The sequence below is a fragment of the Ciconia boyciana genome, chromosome 15 (assembly GCF_034638445.1).
Source record: "Ciconia boyciana chromosome 15, ASM3463844v1, whole genome shotgun sequence".
Lineage (NCBI taxonomy): Eukaryota > Metazoa > Chordata > Aves > Ciconiiformes > Ciconiidae > Ciconia > Ciconia boyciana.
In genome coordinates, this window is record NC_132948.1 from 16225504 (window position 1) to 16248240 (window position 22737).

General features: G+C 41.8%; 1 protein-coding gene across 3 annotated transcripts in view; it reads left to right on the forward strand.

Annotated features, from left to right (window-relative positions):
• Positions 1-22737, forward strand: part of PPIL2 (peptidylprolyl isomerase like 2) — a 75152-nt gene that overhangs the window by 29960 nt on the left and 22455 nt on the right. For all 3 annotated transcript variants that reach the window (XM_072880638.1, XM_072880639.1, XM_072880640.1), the window contains exons 10-14: positions 1215-1375; positions 2946-3021; positions 4237-4343; positions 16891-16980; positions 18372-18405. In XM_072880638.1, coding sequence (XP_072736739.1) covers positions 1215-1375; positions 2946-3021; positions 4237-4343; positions 16891-16980; positions 18372-18405 — 468 coding nt within the window. The remainder of the gene's footprint in view (positions 1-1214; positions 1376-2945; positions 3022-4236; positions 4344-16890; positions 16981-18371; positions 18406-22737) is intronic.

Genomic DNA, 22737 nt, shown 5'->3' on the forward strand with positions numbered 1-22737 from the left:
TTCTTTGAGAAGTCATTAACTGTCTCTATTGAGTGCTGTGCAAACACGGAAAGCTTTCCATATCCTTTAAGAGCAGGTAGATGAGAGAGAAGTGAGAAGAGGAGGAAAAATAATTTGCCAAAAGGTCCATTAGCCTTGTACCAGAACCAAGGCAAGGAGACCTACATCTTCTCGGACCTGTCTGCTAGGCTCTCTTTCATGTGTATCAACAATGTATTGCCCGTCCTTCTGTCTGGATAACAGTGGACATCTTCCAAGTTAAAGATTGACATAGATTTTTCTAAAATAGTCCCAAAATTATTTTAATAAAAAATATTTTTTCTTTCTAGATATCGAAGAAATTTGCTTCTCAATTCTTTTGTGATTTTTTGATAGCTAAATGTTTAGTAATATCTGCTATTATTAAATTGCTGAAGGACAAAAATTCTCTCCTTTGCCCTTGTGGTTTCCTTTAGAACTGTTTCTAATGAGGTCTAATTGCTGATTCTAAGCATGGTGTGTTTTTCTGGGTCTTATTATGCTTATCTCTCCCCCCCCCCCCCCCTTTTTTTTTAAAAGCTACTAGTTCTGCAAGCAAGCATCTCTCTTTCTATTTACCCGCTAAAAATAAGTGGATATTATCTCAGAAATGGAATATTTCATATCCAGCAAATAGTAGGCATACCAAGACAGAGAACAAGTGAAACTTGTAAAAATTAAAAAATTACATTTAAAAAAACAAATCAAATTCTATAGTCCAGTCCCCCAGCCTCCTCCCCCTGGTATCCCATTAAAGATCTCATCTTGGGATTTTTGTATCGCGGGCCTGGCCATTCAGTGAGGAGACAAAGGACAGAAGTTTATATGGTACCCAACTGTATCTTGTCTTTATTGTTCTATAAAATTTTTACAAGACTTGCATGAACTTAGGTAATTTCTAGTCGTTTCAAAGAAATTTTTGCAGTAGTTGATTGGAAGTTGGTTTTTTCTTTTGTTATACTTCATCATATTGGCATTTATTGTGCTGTATTTCAAGTTATGCTGTCATTAGTGTTACGCATTGCTATTTGTTACTGTTTCTGCAGGAATAAATATAGTTACTAGACCTTTTTATTTAAAAAAAAGTAGAAATAATATCTGGAAGATTTTTGTGTAACTAGATATGTAATGAACTGAAGGGAGAACAAAACAGATTTTTCTTTTAACTCTGAATGATTTAACTTTGTGTTATCTAGATGAAGAAAAAGCGAAATTAGATCCATCTTACTATTTGAAAAATACAAATACAGAGACCCGAGAGACTTTACTGGAGCTTTACAAGGAATTCAAAGGCGATGATATTCTAGCAGCTACTATGAAGGCTCCTGAAAAGAAGAAAGTGGATAAGCTGAATGCAGTAAGTTGACTTAGTTTGTCGTTTGGCACTGACTGACTTCCTCAAGAATGGTAATAGATGTTTTTCAGCTTGGAGGCCATATTGCAGTATAAACAGACAGTGCTCCTTCTGTTTTCTGTTACATGGAAATTTGTCATAGATGAGAATATGAGAATCATATTGGGATTCCTTAGAAATACATTGTATGTGTCAGTGAGTTTCTCCTTGTTAAATCATTGTAAATGAACCTAAACATTTTAGAAATGGAGCACAATAAGAAGGAAGAATCTTTATGATGTGGTTATGATGTATATGTTGGCAGAACCTTTTTTCCCAGGTTGTAATCTCTTGCTTTGAATTTGTTTATCCTTGCTTCCTGCAGTTATTGGCAGAGAGAGCACACCTTAAGGGCAGTGCAATGAATAATTTCTGGTGTGTGAAAATATATCAATGATCCACAGCTGCTTCTCCATTTTTTTTTCCACTGGAATGCAGGATTTTTAGTGGAATATTTTAAAGGATGTTCTTCCAGGTGCATGTTACTGTGTGTTCATGGTAGTCAAGAGAAACAATTCATCTGCATCTAGATTTCCTACATCAAAGGCTGTTTGAAATGGGCAAGACAGAGTATTCTTTCCTTTAATAATTCTGGGATGTATGTGTCTTCGTGCTTTGATTACACTTACACGAAAACAAATAGCAATGCAGCATATGGCTTTTCATGAGGAGGCTTAGTGACAGACCAGGGAGTGTGTGTGACCAAGGAGGAGGATCACATTTGCCCCTTTTTCAGGGCATCGTAGTGTTATACGAAAACAAAAGATGTAGGGAGAAAAAAAAGAGGTGAGAGGCAGCGATGAGCTCTACACACGTAGGAGAGTCCGATTGCCGGCTAATGGTGTGGATGGGCATAACCACGAACGTGCATAGGGTGCAGTGCAACCTTGCGGACTGAGCACTGGCCTGACCTGTGTTCTTTACAGGCATTGCCCCAGAGCCGCCAAACCTATCCCCGGGTTTATTAGATCTTTGTAATTTACTGCAAAATCCATGTGTGACGTTCACGTTTCCTTTCTGCAGGAGAATTACAAAGCTCAAAACAGACGCTGGGAACCATGGGACGGTGCCTCTGCACGCAGAAGGGCCGTGTGTGGGCGGGGGAGTGGTTTGCTTTCCCCCACAGTATCGCTGTGGTTCACTGAATTTTCCTTCCACTTACTCAGCAACGTTGGGGAATTTTACAGATGTCTTGCCAGCAGTACTCCTTTCATATCTCCACCTGTGGACATACAAATAAATTCTGATAACAGAATCTTTGCATAGTGATGTATTAAACTGTAGTGGAAGCGATAAGCCCCTTCAGCTCAGCTCACGGGCAGCCTTAACCAGAGTTTCATCAGAGCAAACGTTACGGGTAACAGATGGAGAATTATCGCTGCCTCGTGCATTTGTTTCTTCCTATAGGAGCTAGGGCGGAAAGTCTGCCTTCAGAAGGATGACATTTGTGTGTTTCTAGTGCTTATGTAGTATCTTTAGTAGATAAATTCTAAGATCTAATGACTTTTTCTCTTGCCTTTTCCTCTGCGAACAGGCTCACTATTCCACTGGAGCAGTAAGCGCTTCCTTCACCTCCACTGCAATGGTGCCTGAAACTACCCACGAAGCAGGTACCACAACTGCCTGGCTACAACCTGTTTATTTGCTTTCCAGTTTTAAAGTGTGCTCCCTAGCACTCATACATTTATGAGGACTGAAGGAATGCATTGATAATTGGTCAGGAATGATGCCATGGAAATGTATTCCCTGAGCAGATATATCCTTACTTTCCAGTGAGCTCATTCTGAAAATAATGGAGCAATTGTGAATTAGCTTCGGCTTTGAATGGCAGTTGCTTATGTTGAACTGAAATTAATGAGGTATTTTCTATGCCCAGGGACCACAAAGTGGGATATCCACTGATGTAAGTTAGGAATGAGGTATAATCTCTCCTCAAACAGCATACAAAACCTTTACCACCTTTTTGGCCTAACCCCGTATTGGTTAGAATGACAGCAAATTTTGTGGTGATAACTTTTGATTTACCGCTTTTCAAGGTTACACAAAAATGCATTTTAGTACAATCAAGTTTTCCTTCCATTCTCCAGCCTAAACAGTAATGTATATAATTTATTTAATTTGAGTATTGATTAAATAGCTGAGCGATTAGGATTCCTAGTTGAAGAGAAAGGTCTGGCTTTCGGCACTAAAATTTAGAAGTATGTCACACACTTAGGCAAAGATTGAATACACTGCTAAACCTACGTTTACCAAGTTCAGTTCCTTTACTTGGTGGGTTACAGTGATTTGCAGGTGAATCTTTGAGTGTTGAGAATATCTGACTAACTGGACATTTTGACAAAGTGGAAGTGGAAACATCCTAGATTGATCCTTTGGTTTGACTTTCCAGTAATGTTTCCGGTAACTTAGCTTCATTTGTTTTCCGAACTGGGTAGGTCCTCATATGTCAGCAATTTGTGGTTGACTGATGACTACCTGCTTGGCTTCCAAGTTTGACAAGAAACAATTTGGTTTCAAAGTAACGTTTGCAATTGGTAGACATTACTTGAAAATTATAGTTTGTAATATTGAATGCTTCTGTGACTTAAAAATATAGATTATATTGTTGGCTCTCGAGGAGTTGGTGGTTTTCTATAATGGAAAGTGTTTTGCACAGAGATTAATGTGGGTTATCGTAGATGAATTGCAGAGTACAATCCCTGAAGACCCAGTACCCCAGGGGAAGAGGTCAGACAGTAGAATCTAGCAATTTGTTTTCTGATAATTTCTCAAGATCAATGAGTAAGCTTCCAGAGAGCTAATTGTTGTCTTCTGCTTTGATACAGCTGCTATTGAAGAAGATGTTGTGAGATACAAATACGTGAAGAAGAAGGGCTATGTGCGACTTCACACTAATAAAGGAGACCTAAACTTGGAGCTGCACTGTGATATGGTATTGTGTGCCCCATGAGATGAATCTCTCTAGATAACAAACAGAATAGGAGCCGGCAAGGGAAAGGAATAGTCTGTAGTTGTAATAGATACAGATAAATAACTAGCTTTCACTTGCTTTGGTGTGTTTTCATACAGACACAAAACTCCATTGTAAAATGTATATATATATTATTTTATGTGTAAAAGTTCTCTGTGAGTAGTCCCATACATTTTAGTGGACTACTTACAACACGTCAAGGTACATGTTTAGAGCTTCAAGGGGTCAGGATTATAGTGACCCGGACAATGACAAGAAAGGTAGAGAGGAAAAAAAAGGAAGAGCACAGAGAAGAGAGAATAACCCAAGGTTACACAGCAGGTTACTGGCAGAACCAGGAAAACAATCTCAGTGAAACTGAGAGCAGTCTGTCAGCCTGAGTACATGTAGTTAAGATCCCCAGGAATGGTTAGATTGGCTTCTAAATCCTGAGCTTTACAGAACAAACCTAAATGAAAACCTTAAAATATGTTTTTTACTTCCTGCTGTCTCAGTTTTTAAGGTTCAAGTTTTCAAACCTCTTCCCTTTGCCATTAAGATGTAGACATTCATTTTAAAAAACAATGGACTGGAGTTTTTTTATAGTCAATACAGCCTGATTCTGGGGGAAATCTGTGGCTCTTAAAATAATAAACATGGCAAGACTTGTGATAGACAGATGAGTTGTGGCGACACTGATGTCTCAGACGTCACTGCTTGCTAGTGTGCTGGCTTATTTATGTGTACAACCACATCTATAAAAGGAAAAAAGTTTTCAATGTAAAAAGCCCAAACCTTCTGTTGTTTACGGAGATTTTTATCTCAGGAGATTATAGGCCTGAAGGTAGATGTTTTAGGAAGTTGAAGGATGTGAACAGGGGTTTAAATGGTACAACTTCTGTTTGTTGTGACCCTCACAGAATTTAAGGACAGTGGTGCTGGCTAGGAGCTGGGGTGCCTGGTGTGAAATCCAGAGCTACACTGGGAGATTGCGTCCTTTTTTGCCTGGGAGAAGGACAAAGGAGCAAACAGGACAAGCCTGCTAGCTTTCCCTTCTCTTTCTTTCTCTCGCACGAGTGCGGAGCAAGATATGTGTACGCAGCTCAAGCTGATCTATGGAAACAGTATGAGAACCTCCACAGCAGCGTATCATGCTAGTCATTCTGTAGGTCCCTGTCAGCCCCACAGGTGTTTTCCGTGATCTTAAATAGTAACACTATGTAATAAGGCAAAAAGCAGAGGATGTTAGTACAGCAATATTTGGGGGAAGCAGCAGAATGAGCAGATTGCATTGAATCATTTGTTTTGCCATATGTTCTCAAACTGTCTCCTGGCTAATGCAGGCTGACTGCAGCTATTCTTATCAGCGTGGTTTTTTTGGCCGCATGTGTGGCCAGTGTCACTCAGTCCTGAGGACCCGGTCTCAATTGCCCATTATAAACTTCCTGTATGGTGCCCATTGTGTTTCCTTTTTTCCAGATGAATCCCTGTTCATCCCCCTTTCACACACACTGCTTCCTCAGGTACGCATCGGAAGCGTGCGCTGTTTTACACAGCCAGACCTGCTTGAACGCTGGCCTCTAGCCATCTGTTTCTTTCATTTCTTTGTGTCAATTCAGTCTGTGTGAATTAAGCAGACCCTTGGCACTGCAGAGGGGAAAAAGATATATATTTAGAATAAGTAGGAAAAACTTGCTGCTTTAAGGAGGTTTTCACAACATCCACTTTAGGTCGTCATCCTAGGTCTATTAAATCAGTTCTTCCGGGAGGCGCTTGTTTTTCTCCCTTTACTATATAAGGAGTTTGTGCTTCTAACTTTGGTTTTCCTGAATCACACTGAGGTTAGGCACATAAGGTAGCTCAGTGCAGACAGAGCAAACATCTTACAAGCATGTAACACATATATAGGTCACAAACATACACACACACCCGGATCAGCTACAGTGGATCTACTGAGATTGCAAAGACACACAGAAAATGGGGAAATGCCAAAATGAAGCCTTTCTAAACACATCCAGTTCACCCTGCTTGTGAATATGCATGGTAATCATCTTAATTAATCATAAGCTGGGTTTTTTATCAGCTCTCCTGGCTTATTCAGTGCACAAGCTGCACCAGTTCTGGGAGCTGTTTGGAACTGTGTAGTGAAATGGTTTAGATGCAGGATTTGGTTTTCCTGCAGAAATGTGGAATGTGGGTAAGGTCCTTGAATGCAGTCGGAGGAGCTGGACTGTATCATAATGCTCACCCAAATTAATGTTGCACAGGCTTTTTGGTGCCTGACTTTTCAGCCTTCGTGATTTTTTTAACGTAGTTGGCGTGGGTAGTGCCCCAGCTTTTCAGAAAGAAATGGAGAAACAAATTTCAGCCCAAAGCACTGTGTGATGCACACCGAGATCACCAGCAGATTTGGGACCCCTGGATTCAACACACAGACCTGTGCTGCTTGAGGGAATGAGAGAGATGGTAGCAGTATTAGGTTGTCATTGCTGTTTGAATTCAGCCAAAATACGTGTGATTTGGGGAATTCACGCATCTACTGCCTCAGGCAGTGCAACTGCAGGAGCGAGCATATGATTTATAAGCCATATTGCCGCGGTGCTTAGCTTCTCTTTAGAAAGACCGAACGCTGCCTGACTGGTTGTTGCCTTGCCCTGACCACAGGCTCCTTTTTTCAATCGCTGAGCGATATCCTGTGCTCTGGTTATTATGGAAGCCACCCTAGCAGTGGTTGTATTTGCACAGTACTGCAAATACATGGTTGTGAAATGCTTTAGGAAGCTTGAGGATGAAGTTGCTACAGAAATATGACAAATGAATACCCATGTCCGGAGGTAGGACTTGCAACATTCAAATTACATTTTAAAATAGTCTTAGGGGTTAGATTTCAATATACACTTTGAGGTGAAGTCTTCTTGCTGAAATAGAGAACAGCAAGTGGCATACTTTTGCTGTCTTAGAGTCTTACTGAACCTTACTGAATCTTCCATTGTATTTTCATGCCTATGGGCTGTCTATTTAAGCAAAATATTCTTGCAGTTGTGCTCTCAGCAGTCTGCACTGCTTCTGAAGTCTACCCAATATCCTTTTTGCCTTCAGTACCCCCTTGAGTTCTTACTCCCTCTCCCTTCACAGCTCTTCTGTCTCCTGTTCTTTCTTTCCCCTGTTTTTTGTGAGCTGTCTGGCAGCATGGATTGTTTGGAGTTCAGTCTATATGTACACGTGGAAACTTTTGTTTAAAAATAAATCTAGGGATCTTCATACACTAGTACTTTAAGGTGCCAATCGGTAAGATTGATAGTGATGAGATTCTTCCTAGCACCAAAAACCTAATCAAGAAATGTTTTGTATTGATCCAGGGGAGGAAATCAGTGCTGCAGTGTGATTGAAGTCATCAGTTACTTTGTGACAGAATTCAGAAAGAGAGCATGAAATAGGGCTAGAATCCAGATATCTTCTGCGTTTGAAATCACTTTTTCAGAGCACCAGAAAACTTCACTTAGGTTCCAGAAAGATGATGTGTGGTGTAAGTCATTGACCTGAGAAAAGGCAATAAAGACTTTGGAAGATAAGCTGGATTTTTTTCCATCCTTTTGAATTTGTGCCTCAAATGAGCAAAGGTACACTACTGTTCTCTCTTTGCATCATAGCAGTGTGCGCAGTGCTCTTTGTTGCCATTTCTTTTTCTCCCAGTCTTCTTATTCAGATACAGTATGTTCCTCCTGATGGGGACGAATCAGATGGCCATTCGTTAGGGACATTTTCCAGGAAGCTGAGTTCAGCTGGGCATAAGCAACGTTTGTTGTATACGCTAATTGGAAACAAATTTACAAAAAATCTACTTGCCAGAAGTAATGTTGGCGAGTACAGACGATTTAACAGTATCCAACAAGTGTTATTCTTTCAGCTCTAGTCTTATGCATCGCCAAACAAATAAATCGTGAAAAAACAACTGATGAAAGGCAACGAATGTCACTGGATTTCTTGTATTTTATTTACTGTGATTTTTTCTAATCTCCTCAAGTTCTTTTAGCTGCTTTAATCAGGATGCTGCTGGGAACAACTGTCTATATCATCTGTATGTATTCTGCTGTATCAGTGACTATAGGGATGCAGTTATACCTTGCAGGTGGGGGAGCAGCCTTTTAAGACAGGGTGGAGGCTTTGCCCTGTGCAAAAAGTCAAATTGGCTTGGGTTTGGGAGTAGAAAAGCAGTGGGGTGCAATGGATAGAGTGGAGAGCTAGGAGCTGCTAAACCCTGGATTCGCTGCCTTTGCCATGGACTTGCTGCATGATGTGGCTATGTCATTTGGTTATAGATTGTTTTTTAAATCGGTAGCATCCCATTTTTTATTTCACAAAGAGCAATAAATATGGGCATATTTCTGAATTCCCAGGCAATAACATGTCTTGTAGATGCCTGATTGCTGGAGTTCGGCTGCACAAATAACCCAGGCTGCCTGTTGGAATCAGCAGCCCTGCATAAGAATAGACAGAGCAGCAGGCTGCTAGTCTCTGCACCTGTGGAAGGGAATAAAAATTCCTCGTCTTGCCTCTAGGTTGCTTTGAGGCTTTCTTGTTTAGTGCTTGTACTTTTTTTATTTTCATGGTGCTATGGAAATATACATAAAAACTTAACACTCCAGAAGACCCTGTCGAAGTGATGAACAGGAGGGTTGGTGTGCTATCTCCCTTCTCTCCCTTGCGAGCTCTCCTCGCACAAGTGGTCACTGCGGGGTAATGGTCTGGTGGTTAAGCACGTGCCAGTAGCGGTAATCGAATACTAATCCGTAACTGCCATGGCAGTTTTTGTAAATTCGCCTGTCTCTCTCAGGCTTACTACTTTAGGGTTTAAGGGCAAGTTGGCATAACAAAGAAGAATGCGAGATGGATTTCAAAGCTCCATCCAGCACTCCAGAAATGCTTTTTGAGGTTTTAGGACCTGGCAAACTCTGCTTAATGATGATGCCTTGGCATAACTATCTGAAGAAGCCATTATTCTACAAACACTGACGTTTTAATCTTTTGAGGCCCTCTGACCTGTTAAATATGCCTGTGATCTATAAATGTGTGATCCAGCCCCTGGTCTTTGAAATCATCTCTCCTTTTGTGTGAGGGACTGTTCCAAAGATCAGAAGCCTGTAAACTTCTTATCCATTTCCAGTGGGAAAGAAGTGAGTTGCTGAAAAAATCCTTTGGCCTCCTGGCATGACGAGGTTCCCCAGTCTTCCCCATCTCTCATTTTCTTTCTGATTTAAATGTCCATTCTGCTCACTTTCTGTGGCACTGTCTGGCAAATAACTGGCTGATGTTTTACCGGTGTCTTGTTTGCCCAGTAGCGTGGGCGTAGGGATGAAGTCCAGTGGTCTTGGCGTGGTTGTAAATGGCTTATTTTGTAATTTTTTCATCAAAGTAGGTCATTGTAGGAAGAGCTGCAACTTTCAACTTTGAAAGTTTGTGTCAACAGAAACTAAAAGCAAACAAACAAACCCGTCCTTTTCCATAGGAGAACAGCTGGATACAAACGCTGCTTGTTCTGCTGCCTTCCTATCTCAAAGCGCTGCAGCAGCAGACAGCTCTGTTGCTCTTCGTTGCGGCTGGGAGTGAAATGGCTCTGTGCAGCCATGTTGATTAACAGGTTGTTGCTCTTAAGTGACCAGATGATATTTAAAACGTTTTTACCTTTGGGGGCATAACACCCCCACTTGAGGAAGGAGAAGGGATGTTAGTAGGAAATGCTTTCCCTGGATGCTGCCATCGCCCGCTTGTCCTCAGCGCTGTTTCGCAGCAGGGACGGGGCAGTGGGAGTCCCCGAGTCCCCTGCTGCCCGAGCTTGAAAGGGACAGGCAGTGAGGGGTTAGGGAGGGTGCTCGCCCACCCCCCTGGGAGCCCCTCCCTGCCCGCGGGGCTGGCTGCCCTTGGCTGTCTGCAGTTTCCCGGCAGCCTTCGCCCTCGGGTAGTTGGTGGGAAGGCGTTTTGCACATTTGGCCCTTTCCGCCTCCCCGGCCCCCCGACGAGCTGGATCTGGGGCGGGAATCGATTGTTATTGGGTTGTGTCGCTTGTTGTTTGACATTGGACAGTGCCGGCGTCCCGCCCCGGCCGCGTCTGCCCCTTAGCGACCCGGACCCCGAGGATGGGGCGGGAGGGCTGGAGTTACGCAGCCGCTGCTCTTCCTCTTCCTCTGCCGCGTTCCTTGTTTGTCCCTTGGCTCCTCTGGCGAGAGCGGGGTGACCTGGGGGGCTGGCAGCTACCAGAGCTTCGCTGCCTGCTGTGGGAGCGCTTACAGGTTGCATCCTCCGAAAAGGTGGAATTTACGTGCCCGTTGCAGACTGACAAAATGCCGGGGAGCCGCCGCGGGACCTGCGATACTCCGAGTTTTACAGCCGTGGAGGTCACTCGAGCGATTAGAGCTGAGCTCTGTTTAGGCTGTACCTCGGGGTGCTGTGTCGTGCTTGGCAGCCCCATCCTCATCAGCACCCAGCCCCACAGCGTCTGACAAGCTCCTCAACCCTTCCGGGACTGACAGCGCGAACGGGGGGGAGAGGATTGTTTTCTCTTCTACCGCTGCAACAAATAAAAGCTAAGAGGAAAAGTAATGACTGTGGCTAGGGATGACAACTGTGCCTCTGGAGAGCTAGTAGTTAACATTGACAAATTAGACGAGTGAATTAGATGCCTTGTTTAGCTTGAGTTGTGCTCAGCTGAACTGATTGATTGTCCCTGTATTTGCAAAAAAGCGAAAAATGAAATGGGAGTGTGTCATTTTCTTATTGGCATCTTGTCTAAGCTGAGCATCTTGCTTAGACTTTGAAAAGTTTTTGGTAGCATCATTAATGTCAGTACTGTGGAAGAAATGCCTTTGAAAAGTGAGATTTAGCTATCTGCTGCAATCTTTGCTAAATAGCTAATTAAATTATAGTGGGTTTCTGTGTAATGAGAATGCAATAATTCTGCTCTTTGTTCTGAGCAAACTTTGAGGCTTTGAGGCAGCAAAATAGGCAAATGTTTGCTGTCAAGTCAGCAATCTGTTACCTGAGGCATAGTTTGCTCGTTCTGATTCTTTTTAATGTCAGTAAGAGTCTGGCCAAGTGCGTTACCCCTCAGTGCCCTGATGCTTTCCTCTCTCCCAGTGCTCTCTCACTGGAACCGTGCTCTCTGATCACAGATCACAAACTGACCGCGCGTTTCCTCGCTCCGTGACCAGACTGGGCATGGCGTCCTTTACGTGAACCGTCTCCTTTTTGAACGGAACCACCCTAGGCGGCTGTTGTTTGCCACCGCAGCCTGTCACCGGCTCAACGCCTCTGGCGCTTAGGGGACCTGTTAGCAGGGAAGTGGAGCGGGCAGGGGGTGATGTTTGGGTCTGTAATAAATGTTTCTCCAGCAGGAAATGTCATGGGCTTCCCGCAGTGAAATTGTCCCCGTGCTTTCGCAGTGGGCTTTGTGGAGTTTTGGATTTTCTTGTCCCTCTTGCTCTGAAACAAATGGAGCGTGCTCCTAGTCCACTGGTGCAAAGTGGAGCAGGGTAGCTTAAATTGCCTTCCAGGACAGTATTCTGCGTTGAAACGCGGTAGGAACATTTATATGTCTCGTTTCTTTCCATGACTTAGCGGAGGGAACAGACGCTTGCACCTGGTAGATGGTGACTACCAAAACTGCTCCATTACAGTTGCCTCTGACTAAGCCCTAAATAAAGCCAAGCTTTTATTAGGGCGAGTTCTTTCCTGTGGGATGGGTAGGCTACGAGGACTGCAGATTGAAAGGGATGGGGAGAACTGAGTTTAAACCTTACCAAATCACGTCTTTATGGGCTCACGCATTAGAAGAGTTGCTAGAATGAACAATTACAAGAGTGAAAATGCTCTGTGTAAAAACAAAAACAAAAGTACATAAATGGACTAAAGCAAAACAAAATCCACCTTGCATTTTAAAGGAGATCTCTGATAAAAAAAATTGCAGGCTTCGTTTGAAGCTTTAGAAATTGCCATCACTAGTTCATGCCTCTTAGCAGCGAGATTCTGGCATCTGTGTGATAAGATGAAGGCTGTAGAATGCAATTTTAATTTGCGAGGAACAAGCTTTTCATTATTTCAGATTATTTCTGCTTTGAAACATAGGGTTAATGAGCGCATATATAAAGGCTCTGTAGTTTAGTGCAACTACTACAGTTCATCCAATTTAGAGAGACAAAAAGAAATAAAAGGGAAGTGGAATTAGCACAAGGAAATTATACAGATGTGCGAATGACAGCTTCTTAATGCTTAGTGTGAAATTTCTCTTGGAGGTTCATGCAGATCCTCAAGGGATGGATCATTTTGAAATGATTAGCTCTTCACATAGCAAAGCCTTCTTCCCCGCAGTCATGGCAACGACTCAGAAGCTCCTCTTTTCCCGTCTCCCGCACCTTGGCAACAGGAGTGCCGCAGGTTTTTAATCTGCTTCTGCTTGGCTCTTCAGCTGCCCAGTACAAATTCTGAGTTAAGGTAACTTTTACAAATGTAATGACCCATTTTACCTGGTGAGAAAGGAGAGCTGCAAACTGAGAAGGCAGATAGTGACCTGGCTTGCTTAGTCTTACCCCTCAGGTCTCGGGATGCAGCAAGAGAGATTAATTTTGCCTGGTTTGGAGCCACCTTTGCTGGCAAAAAGGAAGCTAAAATTGGCTCGGTTAATACTTAAAAGGGGAACGAGATAAAATCTGCATTTCTTCTAGAACTTCATAGTAAGGACTCAGGGTTTTTTTTCTCGTTTGCTTTGGTTTTTTTTTCATTTTATATTTCTTTCTTTAGTGTTTTCCCAATATCTGTGACTTCACAATCAGCCTCTTGTCACTGTAGTGTTTGCACAGTCGTAGTAGCAATCTCTTTTCAATTCTGAAATTTGTCCAGGCCTAGTAACTAGTAGAGTGCTGGTATTTCCATGTAGAATTACCTACCAAGTGTGTTAGCTAAATGGAGACTTAAGCATAATTAGAAGACCGTTGGGCTGTTTTCCCGTTAAATATACATGTCTGTGAGCCAAGCAAAGCATTTGTGTCATGTTCTGGGATAAGTATTCTTCTGGATTCCTGTCTCAAACCATTTATTAAAATTTTACCACTTGTCTTGGGTGTGAATTTTCAACAGTTGAAAGACAGTTATCTGGCATCTACAAAATAAATGGGGAGCATACTTGGAGCAGGAGATTCATTTTTGGTATAAATAAGGTATTTTTTTTCCTTACTGTGTGTCATTCAGAGAGAGAAGTGTCTTTAAGTTGAAGGACATCATACAGAGGCGCTGCGTTCACTTATGTGGTCCCGACTTGACTGAAGAAAAGGAGGATTTCTCAGGGCTGTCCTACCACGCTCTTCAGAGAGAAAAGCCTTCCACAATTTTTAGATTTGACTTCTTAGGACTATCACTGCGTCCTTCTCAGAAGATGTTGCAGCAGATTTAAAACATAACCTTTTTTCTGTCACTGGCTTTCAGATCAAGAGGTTAACAAATGAAGGTGGCATTTTTCCTTTGACTTTCTTACATATATGCCAAAGTCACAGTCAGCAGATTAAAATAATTTAAAACATTTCCTGCTTAATGTAAAAGGAATAAAGAGGGAAAAGTTAGCTGCTGCTGTTGAGGTCAATTTGAGGCAAGAACAGCCAGAAGTACAAAGGGAGCCTGGAGTCCATTCTCAGTAATGAGGCAACGAGGAACCGGCGTTGCCTTCTGCACTTCTGCGTTTCCAGGTGCCTTGCCCACCCCTTCCTCCTTCGGAAATGGGGTGAGGCAAGTGGTGTGGAGGAAGCTTCTGAAGAAGTAGACAGTTTTGCATTCCAAGACAGCCAGTCTGACATCTTCCCCAAGATCTTACACTCAAATAACAAAGTCAGGTTTGTTTATACGTATTTCTCATCAGTCTTTGTGGTTGGAACAAAGACTTCAAAGACTGGCTGTGTTTGTATGGTCCGTGCAGAACGTAACTTCATTACTTAGGATCTGCACCATCCCCATTAACCTCAAGCCTTTTTCTCCTGCTTTGACAGGATGCTGCTTAAAAAAGTCCCTGAAATGCGCTTGGCAGCGTGAGATTTGGCAAGAACATAACTGCTTTGAATAAATCAGATAATCTGAGCCAGATATTCTAGATCAACTGCATGACTGAAACTGGGGTTTATTACTGGTTGAATGCAAACCTTTTTATTTGTGTCTACTAAAAAGCACCGTAAAAGGTAATGGTAATGTTGCTAAGGAACTGTTTACCTGCCAGATGTATCTGTATGATGCATGAGGTGACCATGGGAACCGATTTGGTGGCAATTATTTAAAGAAAGCCTTGCAGTGACATGATTATTGCATGTATACTAAATATTTCTGCAGTTGCATTTGAAAAGCTTGTTTCTGGGAAAAGATATAATAACTAGAAATGTATTTAGAGAGAAGGGTCAGCATAGGTCCTACATAAAAAATACATTACTAGAGCCAGTTTTTTTGATGTATATTTTACAAATCATGTTTTGAAAATAAATAGGAAATCTGTATTGGGTAATCAACATTGTGCAAATTTAAAATAGTTTGGTATGTATTCCTAGGGGACTCAATCTTTCGCCTGATTTCATTTTTCTTAAAAAATTAATTACAGGTTGCTGTATTCCCCCCAGAGAACTTATTAACTATGTCTCTCTCTCCAAAGAGTGCTGGGTTCTCATGAGATAAAGTGCCTTGGGCTAAAAGCTGCTGATTCCATTTCTGATGCATAAAGAAATTTTTTAAACTTATTTTTATCCTTACTGACATTTTTCATGCGTGATAACTAATAGCACTACGTTAGGATCAAGGCTGTTACGATTTGTCTTATAAAGGAAGCATACGCTGCACAAATGATTCTTCAGGGGTTCAATTTTACTTGAAAGATTAGGTGCAAAGATTATTTTCAAGCATATATGTCCAATTCAAAGAAAAATTTTCAACTTTGCTATAAACATTGAATCTGTAGGAAAACCTCCTATTGCTTGAAACCATTTTTATGGAATATATTTACTTACAAGATGCCCTCAGGATGCTACCAAAATACATGTCCTAGTGTCGTTCTACCATAAACGCATTATGGTACCATTACTGTTTTAACCCAGTAATGAATTCTGTAGGAAACCTGAGATAATAGGTGCTGTAACATTGCATTAGCATTTGTTTATTTTTTCCAGTTATGGCCCAGCTGACAACTGCCCTCTATATCTGTGTAGAGTAATTAAGAAGGAGTCATTATAAAGAATTGATAATGGCAGGTAGAGTTTGTTTGGATAATTAATAGACATTTCAGTGTCAGTGAAGAGGGGTGAGAATGATTGTGTTTCAGATGAGAAAATACAGAAAATTGAGGTTCTGTGTGGTTCCGGAGGAATACTTGTATGGATCTGCTTTTAAAAAGCCAGAGATGATTTCAGCCTTAAATAGTTGTACTTGGGCTTGCCTGATTTTTTTTGCCTTTAAGTCACTTTGGGGTGCGTGGCTCAGTCCCTGTCTCTCTGCAGCTCTCAGACCAAGCTTGATGCCGTACCAGTGCAGTGAGGCCGGGCCTTTCCGAAAGGCTCCCGGGCGTGCGCGTGTGCATCTACAGACATCGCGACTCGTGCTGGGCTCTGCTGGCAAGCACGTAGAACTATAAGGGTATTTTCAACGACTCAGATTAGTTAGATGTATTCTTTTGTAAAACGGGAATATATTTATGCACATAATCCACAGTGGGGCTGGCAAACATATCCAAGAATCAAACCCAGGCTGTTTCTGTACTAGTATTGCAGAGAAGAGAATCCATACAATTGCAGTGGAAAGATAATTAGGTAGACAGCAAAGTTTTTCAGAAGGTACTGTCTGAATGCCGTGGCTCGTAAAGGCAAAAATATAGCTTTAATTTGCACTGTAAGAGTAAATCAGAAGTTGGCAATATATTTAGCTTCTTTTAGCCTTTTTTTTTTTTTTTTTTTTTTTAAAAGAAGTTGTCTTTTTTATTTTTCCTGTGGTCCGGTGACTTGTGGGGTCATTCCTGTTTTTAGTTCCAAGTGGCGAAGAGGACCAAATGCTTCTCTCCCAGTTAGCTTCAACGTGCGCACTTTGAAATAGTGGCGTGGAGAAGTCGGGTTCTTTCTGACTCTGGGAAATGAACTTTTTTCAGTGCTAGAAGTCCCCCTTTGGAACAGGATTATGATACGCTGCTGAACTAAGTTACCTGAAAGTCTCTGAGCTTACCTGCTTTCACCATCATTACGTCTACTGGGAGCTCATGTTGCCTGAGCTAGTGTTGAACACTTCTTTGTGCTAATTGGAAAGTCTGGGTTTAATTTATTTAACACAGTGTGTGTGTGTCTCCAGTATACTTTAAAAGAGCATATATTATATCTTTTTTCTGTAGACAGAGACTCACTCCTCTTCAAGAGTCCTGCATGATTGTTTCTTTGCAAGGCACAAATGAAAAGTGATTCTTGTAAACGGTGTAGTGACCAATTTGATTGCTAAAGGTATTCCTTAATTAAAGCTTCCATTTGTCTTTCAGACACCCCGAACATGTGAAAACTTTATCAAATTGTGCAAGAAGAACTATTATGATGGAACAATTTTTCACAGGTCGATTCGTAATTTTGTGGTGAGTATTGAACAAATCCTGTGTAATGCACAATATGCGATATCCTCGAAATATTTATTTAGCTTAATTCCGGTTTAGTTTCTTCTGTGCGTGACAACTTGCAATAGATGTATATTAAATATGCCATCAGAACTAGGATTGTCCTAACTTACTAAATTTGTACTTAATGGTCTTACTAACAACTGTCTCTGACTAATATTGTCACTTGGAGCATCACTGCATTCCGTAGTGCTTTTGCTGGCGTTCCAGACAAAGCCTTTGAGAGTCATTGCCTTGGCAAGGCTCTTGTTATCTTCGCCAGGCTGTGGGTGGGTGGTTAATGAACAGGAGGAGAGAGAGAGAAATGCTAATTTGGATAAGTAATGCTGTGGCCTGTCGAAATCCCATTCAGATGAAACTTTAGAAAGCAGCTGAATTTCTGTTTCAGGTTGTGGTACTTGGATACTGTCAGGTCATCCTTTCCTGAGCGTGCTCCAGGAGTAGGTGCCCAGGCCTTCTTTGTGAAGGAGCTAAAGAGCACCTAGTGAGCCCGAAAGTTGACTTTGGTAGTCAAAGAGCTTTCTTTACATGGGTACGGTCCAGGCAGCTTAGGGTGTTGTAGCTGTCCTGTAACTTCCTTTCAGAAGAATTAACAACCTGATCCTGAAGGCAGAGCACATCTTTCAGGGGACATCACTGAATGTTACATTCCATCCTGTCATCCTAAGAAAAGCTTTTTTTATTTTGACAGCACTGTATATCTCAGTTCATAGTTAAACTCACAATTAAAATTGGGCTTGTGTGCTACTACTGTGAAACTAGTCATGTCACGCTCCCTCTACTGGCATTAGGATATAGAATATTATTTGTGTGGATCCTGCATGTATATACAGTGATTAATTTTGTTGCGGAAAGATTGGTTTCACATGAGGGTTTTCCCTGCTGCAGATAGTGAGGGGGATACTGGGAAATACAGGTTCAGATACAGAAAATATTCCATATTCCCTCATTTCTTGCCTTCCCGTCATGTGGAGGATTAGTAGCAAAATATAAAGCCTTTTCAGTTCCAAAACCAATGCATCATCAGTTAAAAAGCAGGTTACGACTCGGCACGTAATAGAAAGGATGATCTGGTTAACCCATTTGAGACTGTTTGTTTTCCCTATTTACTCGCAAGAGACCTATTATTTTTATAAAACTGTCATTCTGCTCTTGGATAAGTAATGTAGGAGATGACAGGCAGCTGATAAAAGAGGCTCCAAATAAGTAGTAATGGTTTCCTTGTTGCTAACTTGTCAACATGACACAATATAGAAAGAAGAAAATTGAGCAGAATTGGCTTTTATGGCTTGTATTTAATGTATTTCACACAGATATATATGTAACCTATTGATTTAATTTTAATTCTGCAGATCCAAGGAGGTGATCCAACTGGAACAGGAACAGGTAAGGTTGAGTTTGAATCAAGTAAACTGTTTTCACTTCATGCGCTGTGTTGTTACATTTATTTCCAGACACCTTGTAGATTAAAATTCTCTAAATGATGATATGTGGTACACTGTGAGTATTTCTACTTTGAAGCAGAGTTTTTATTGCTATATTTTATGACCATTTTAACTACGCTCAAAATTTCATCCGATATATTCTCTGTCTAAAACTTGGGCACTCTTCCATGCAGAATTCTTGTTGGGCCTTTGCTTCCTTTTTCTTTCAGAAAATAAATAAATGAAAATTATAATTATTTTACAGCTGGCCTTCCAGGGCAAAGAACAAAGGAAGAAACAAATTCATGCAAAGTTGCTTTCAAATTCGGCATTAATGAAACACTTGAGACCTGCCTCGGAATTGGTGAATGGCCAGATACCATCTGTTCTCCCAGCTAGTTGCCTTGTAAAGCCCAAGCTGCTCTTTTTCGAACTTTTAGGGATCGCTGTTACTAAATTCTTCTGCCCGTTCTTTCTCCCTTAGTTGGAGATCTGCATACCAGTCGTATCAGAAATGGGCAGGAGACGTAGCAGCTGGAGGGTCCTCGGAGCGTTGCCCACCACAGTAGACATGTCATGCAGTATCTCTAGTTGCTGCTGTAAATTTGCTCATTTTCCACTTGCGCCTTTTATCTACCCACTTGTAGATGTCACCGGCCTCCACAGCTCCTCGCCTGGTCCCGTGGGGTTCTGTGCATTTTTATTCTAGTTCATACATGTGTCACTTGTATGTGCAAGCGCTATATTCTTCTGTGTGTGCTCACAGGTCATCCAAAAAAGATGTCTTTGTAGCTGTTAAATACTTTAGCTCTGTTTACTTTGTACGTAATGTTAGCGTGAGTTGCCCAACAGCTTTTCTTCCACTGGCTGCGATAATCAACACTTGCATACTCTAAGATGTGAGACTAGTTAAAGGTTCTGTGTTTTGATGGCAAAAGCCCATTAACAAGATTTGTTACCATATACGCTTGGACTGTCAAAAGAAATGTGATTTGATTTTGTTATAAGGAAAGTTTCGGTTCAACTCCTGAAAGACATAATTAGGAACATCTTTTAAAATGAGAAATTAAAGAGGTGTCAGGAGATGGGAGAAACTTAATGGGTTGACTCAGACACCTTTCACCCTTGTAGGGTGGAGTTCAGCTCCTGCTGTGGAATGAAAATTAACTTGCTGGTGTCATTCTTGTCTCTATTTGTGCAAATGGTAGAAGTATGGTAAGACAGCACAATTAACAGTTGGCAGGACTGGCAGTGCAGCTGCATTGAAGGTCAAGACCCCGCTCTACTGGCAAAGCAAGTAGGAAGTAAGATGCAAATAAGCCCATAGGAGAAAAAGCCTCCTATATATATTCTTTTATTTTAGAAAAGGAGTCTGATGACCTCTAGTCTTTTCCATCTTGTTTTGCTCATCATTCTTAATTAAATATGAATATATTGCAGGTGAGAGTTCTTGCAAACATCCGTCAAGACTATTAAAATTCTAATCAAATGGACAGTGTACACTCAGATATGAGTGTTGCAGATTTTTAGAGACTGTTTGCAATTATTGTGGAGTCCAAATGATACAACTATTTTCTTTGCAACCAAATGGTTTTTATTTTTTGAAGACAGCTGAATTTCAGATATCCTTATTTAATCACTTACTGAATATGATAATATCGCAAGAAAACGTTATAAATGGACAGCCTGGTGGGCTACTAGATTTCTCTTGGAACTGTCATGCCTGCGTGTTTAATACTTACTTAAGGGAAGCCACTTAGACAGTTCACGGAGTGCAAGTAGTCTGTCAGGATTTGTTCCTGACTACCTGATAGATCCTGGGCACTCGAACGCGAGGCAGACGTTTCGCTTGCGTATCTCGAGCCACGTGCTGGAAGGAGGTGGCCAGGCCCAGGGTGCCTGTCTGCCTTTGCGTTCTCTCCGCAGCAGCGGGGCCGGAGGAGGGTACAGCTCGGCAGCGGTGTAAGAGCGTGGCAAACGCAGTGAGGCTTTCCCAGGCTCCTGGGGTGTAAAAATTTTGGTCCGTTGGTTTGCGCGTCATTAATGTGATCACAAGCATTCATGTTAGGAAAGCTTTGGAGTAAAGCACTGGGATTCAGTACTTTGTACCTTTTTTACCTGGGTCTTGTATATTATTTGCAGTATAAATTCCCTTTTTTATTTCTTCTGGCAGCTGGAAGAAATGTCAGTATTTCTTTGACTCACTGCTTCTTAGAAAAAAAATTAAAAGATGCATCTTTGAAAGCTAAAAAGTCCGTAAGATTTAATGGTCTTTAGAGGTTTACTGGCGGAGTAAATAACTTCTGTAGTATCAGAGAAGCATATGGGAGTAGAACAGGGCTTTCTTCCCAGATATCTCAATTGGCAATAGGGAAGACTATTTGGGGGTTACCTTTTAATCGTCCATATTTTAAACTGCCAGAATTGTTTCTGTTAGAGCCTTTTGTAGGAAGACTTCCGAAAAAAAGAACATCCTTTCTTTCCTCTTCCACATAGAACCTTCTGCTTTAACTGAAATTTTCTGGCTAAGAGGTTCGGAATATTTGTTTGTTTGTTTGTTTGTTTGTTTAAAAAAAATACCCCGCCTTTTCCAAACTGGTATGTGGAAGGTGCATTCAGCCTGTATATATTTTTGTTTTGTTATATTTATTTAATTATTCCTGTTCATCAGCTCAGGAGCTAGAACAGACTTGTGCAAAAATCTCCCCACCATTTGGCTTCCGTCAGCTGACGCTCGTCCCGTGTCCAGCAACAGGTGCCCGGTTTACGGTTGCAGCACCCGAATGCTTAGGTGATCGCCCACGCCATTGCTAGCTAAGCCCAGGACTGTTCGGCTTCTGGGCGGATTTGGGCACAGTACAACGTGACGTAAGGTTACATGTCATGCATACATCGACTGCGACTGAGCTCTCGGGTCGCCTCGATAAGTGCGCTTGTGTTTTGGAAACATTTCACAGATGTAGAATGCCAAGCTGGTTGTCGCTGACTGTCCGCTTCCATGGCTGCTCCGGCTGAACAGTCCTATCTGTAAGCAGCACTGATCCTTCCTTCTTTTTTATTTGTTATTCAGCACCCCAATGTGTCCTTTTTGAGTCTCTTGTTAGGCTGCCATAAAAGTAGCTGTGACCCAGCAGACACGTGAAGGACACCTGATTCCTGGTACTCAGCAGTTAACCTTGGGATGGAGGAGGGTGGAAATTACCATTGTGGCATCTAGGAGCTGAGATACCACCCTGGGAAAAGAGCGGAGAATAGAGTTTTACCTTAGCTTAGCTGGCAGACCCGCGTCGCCAAAGCAGTTAGGTACACAGTCCTGTAAGGCTGGCGCTGATTTAGAGGGCCAGACTAATTTTCTACAGCCTTCAGCTTCATGTTTCATGAGGCTACTGGGAGAAATTTTATTGTGCTGCAGCAGCTTATTTCTTTTCTAACAAAATAACCACCCATAGAGGCAGTATTCAGAGCAATAAGCTGAGTCATGGTCATTCTTTGTAATGATTAATTATTTGAAAATGAATTTTAGATTTGCGATGTACCTCTTTTCCTGCTGTTCATAACAACTAAGTGGTTGAACGTTGTGAGTAATTCTGTGTAACTCATGCTAGTGCAAGTGGAGCAGCTGCTCTGTATTTTCAGTGTTCCAAATAATAGAAGAAAATTTGCATGTAGGAAAAATAAGTTTAATATCCTAAACCCTTTGTATGAAAAAGGGAAAACTGTACACAAAGCATTACATTTTCAAAGCGGCACAGGCATTTTTCAGCTACTCTTACTTGCAACCTGTTGGAAGGTCTCAGGAATCGGCTTGTGCGTGCCTCTGTCCATTTACGAGCCCAGGAGGGCACAAAGAAGGCGTAGCATGGCTGTAAAAGTCCGAGGTAACATACGGCTGGGGGATGGGCACTGCGTTTTGGTCGGCAAGGAGCAGAGCTCCTGAACTGTCCATAGCAAAGGACTGCGGACAAACTTGGTCAGTTCTGCAATGTGATTTCCTAACAAGGCAACTTCCTAAAACGTAACCAGCTTTAGAGCCCCTTCTCTTGCATGATTGAAGCTCAGCAAAAGGACAAGAGCAAGACCTTTTTATCTAGCAATATACTCCTTTTAGATTGCAGCCCCTCTGAAAATCCAGCCTCTGGTATGTGGGGTTGAAAGCACCGTGTCCTCTTATCTGAAGGGAGAGAAGCACTTGCTGGCTGAGCTGAGGCTTCCATATTTGCAAAGTGATTCGAGAACCTCACTTGGAAAGCTCAGTAGAAGTGTCAGATGTTATTATGTACCTCGTTGTTCCAAA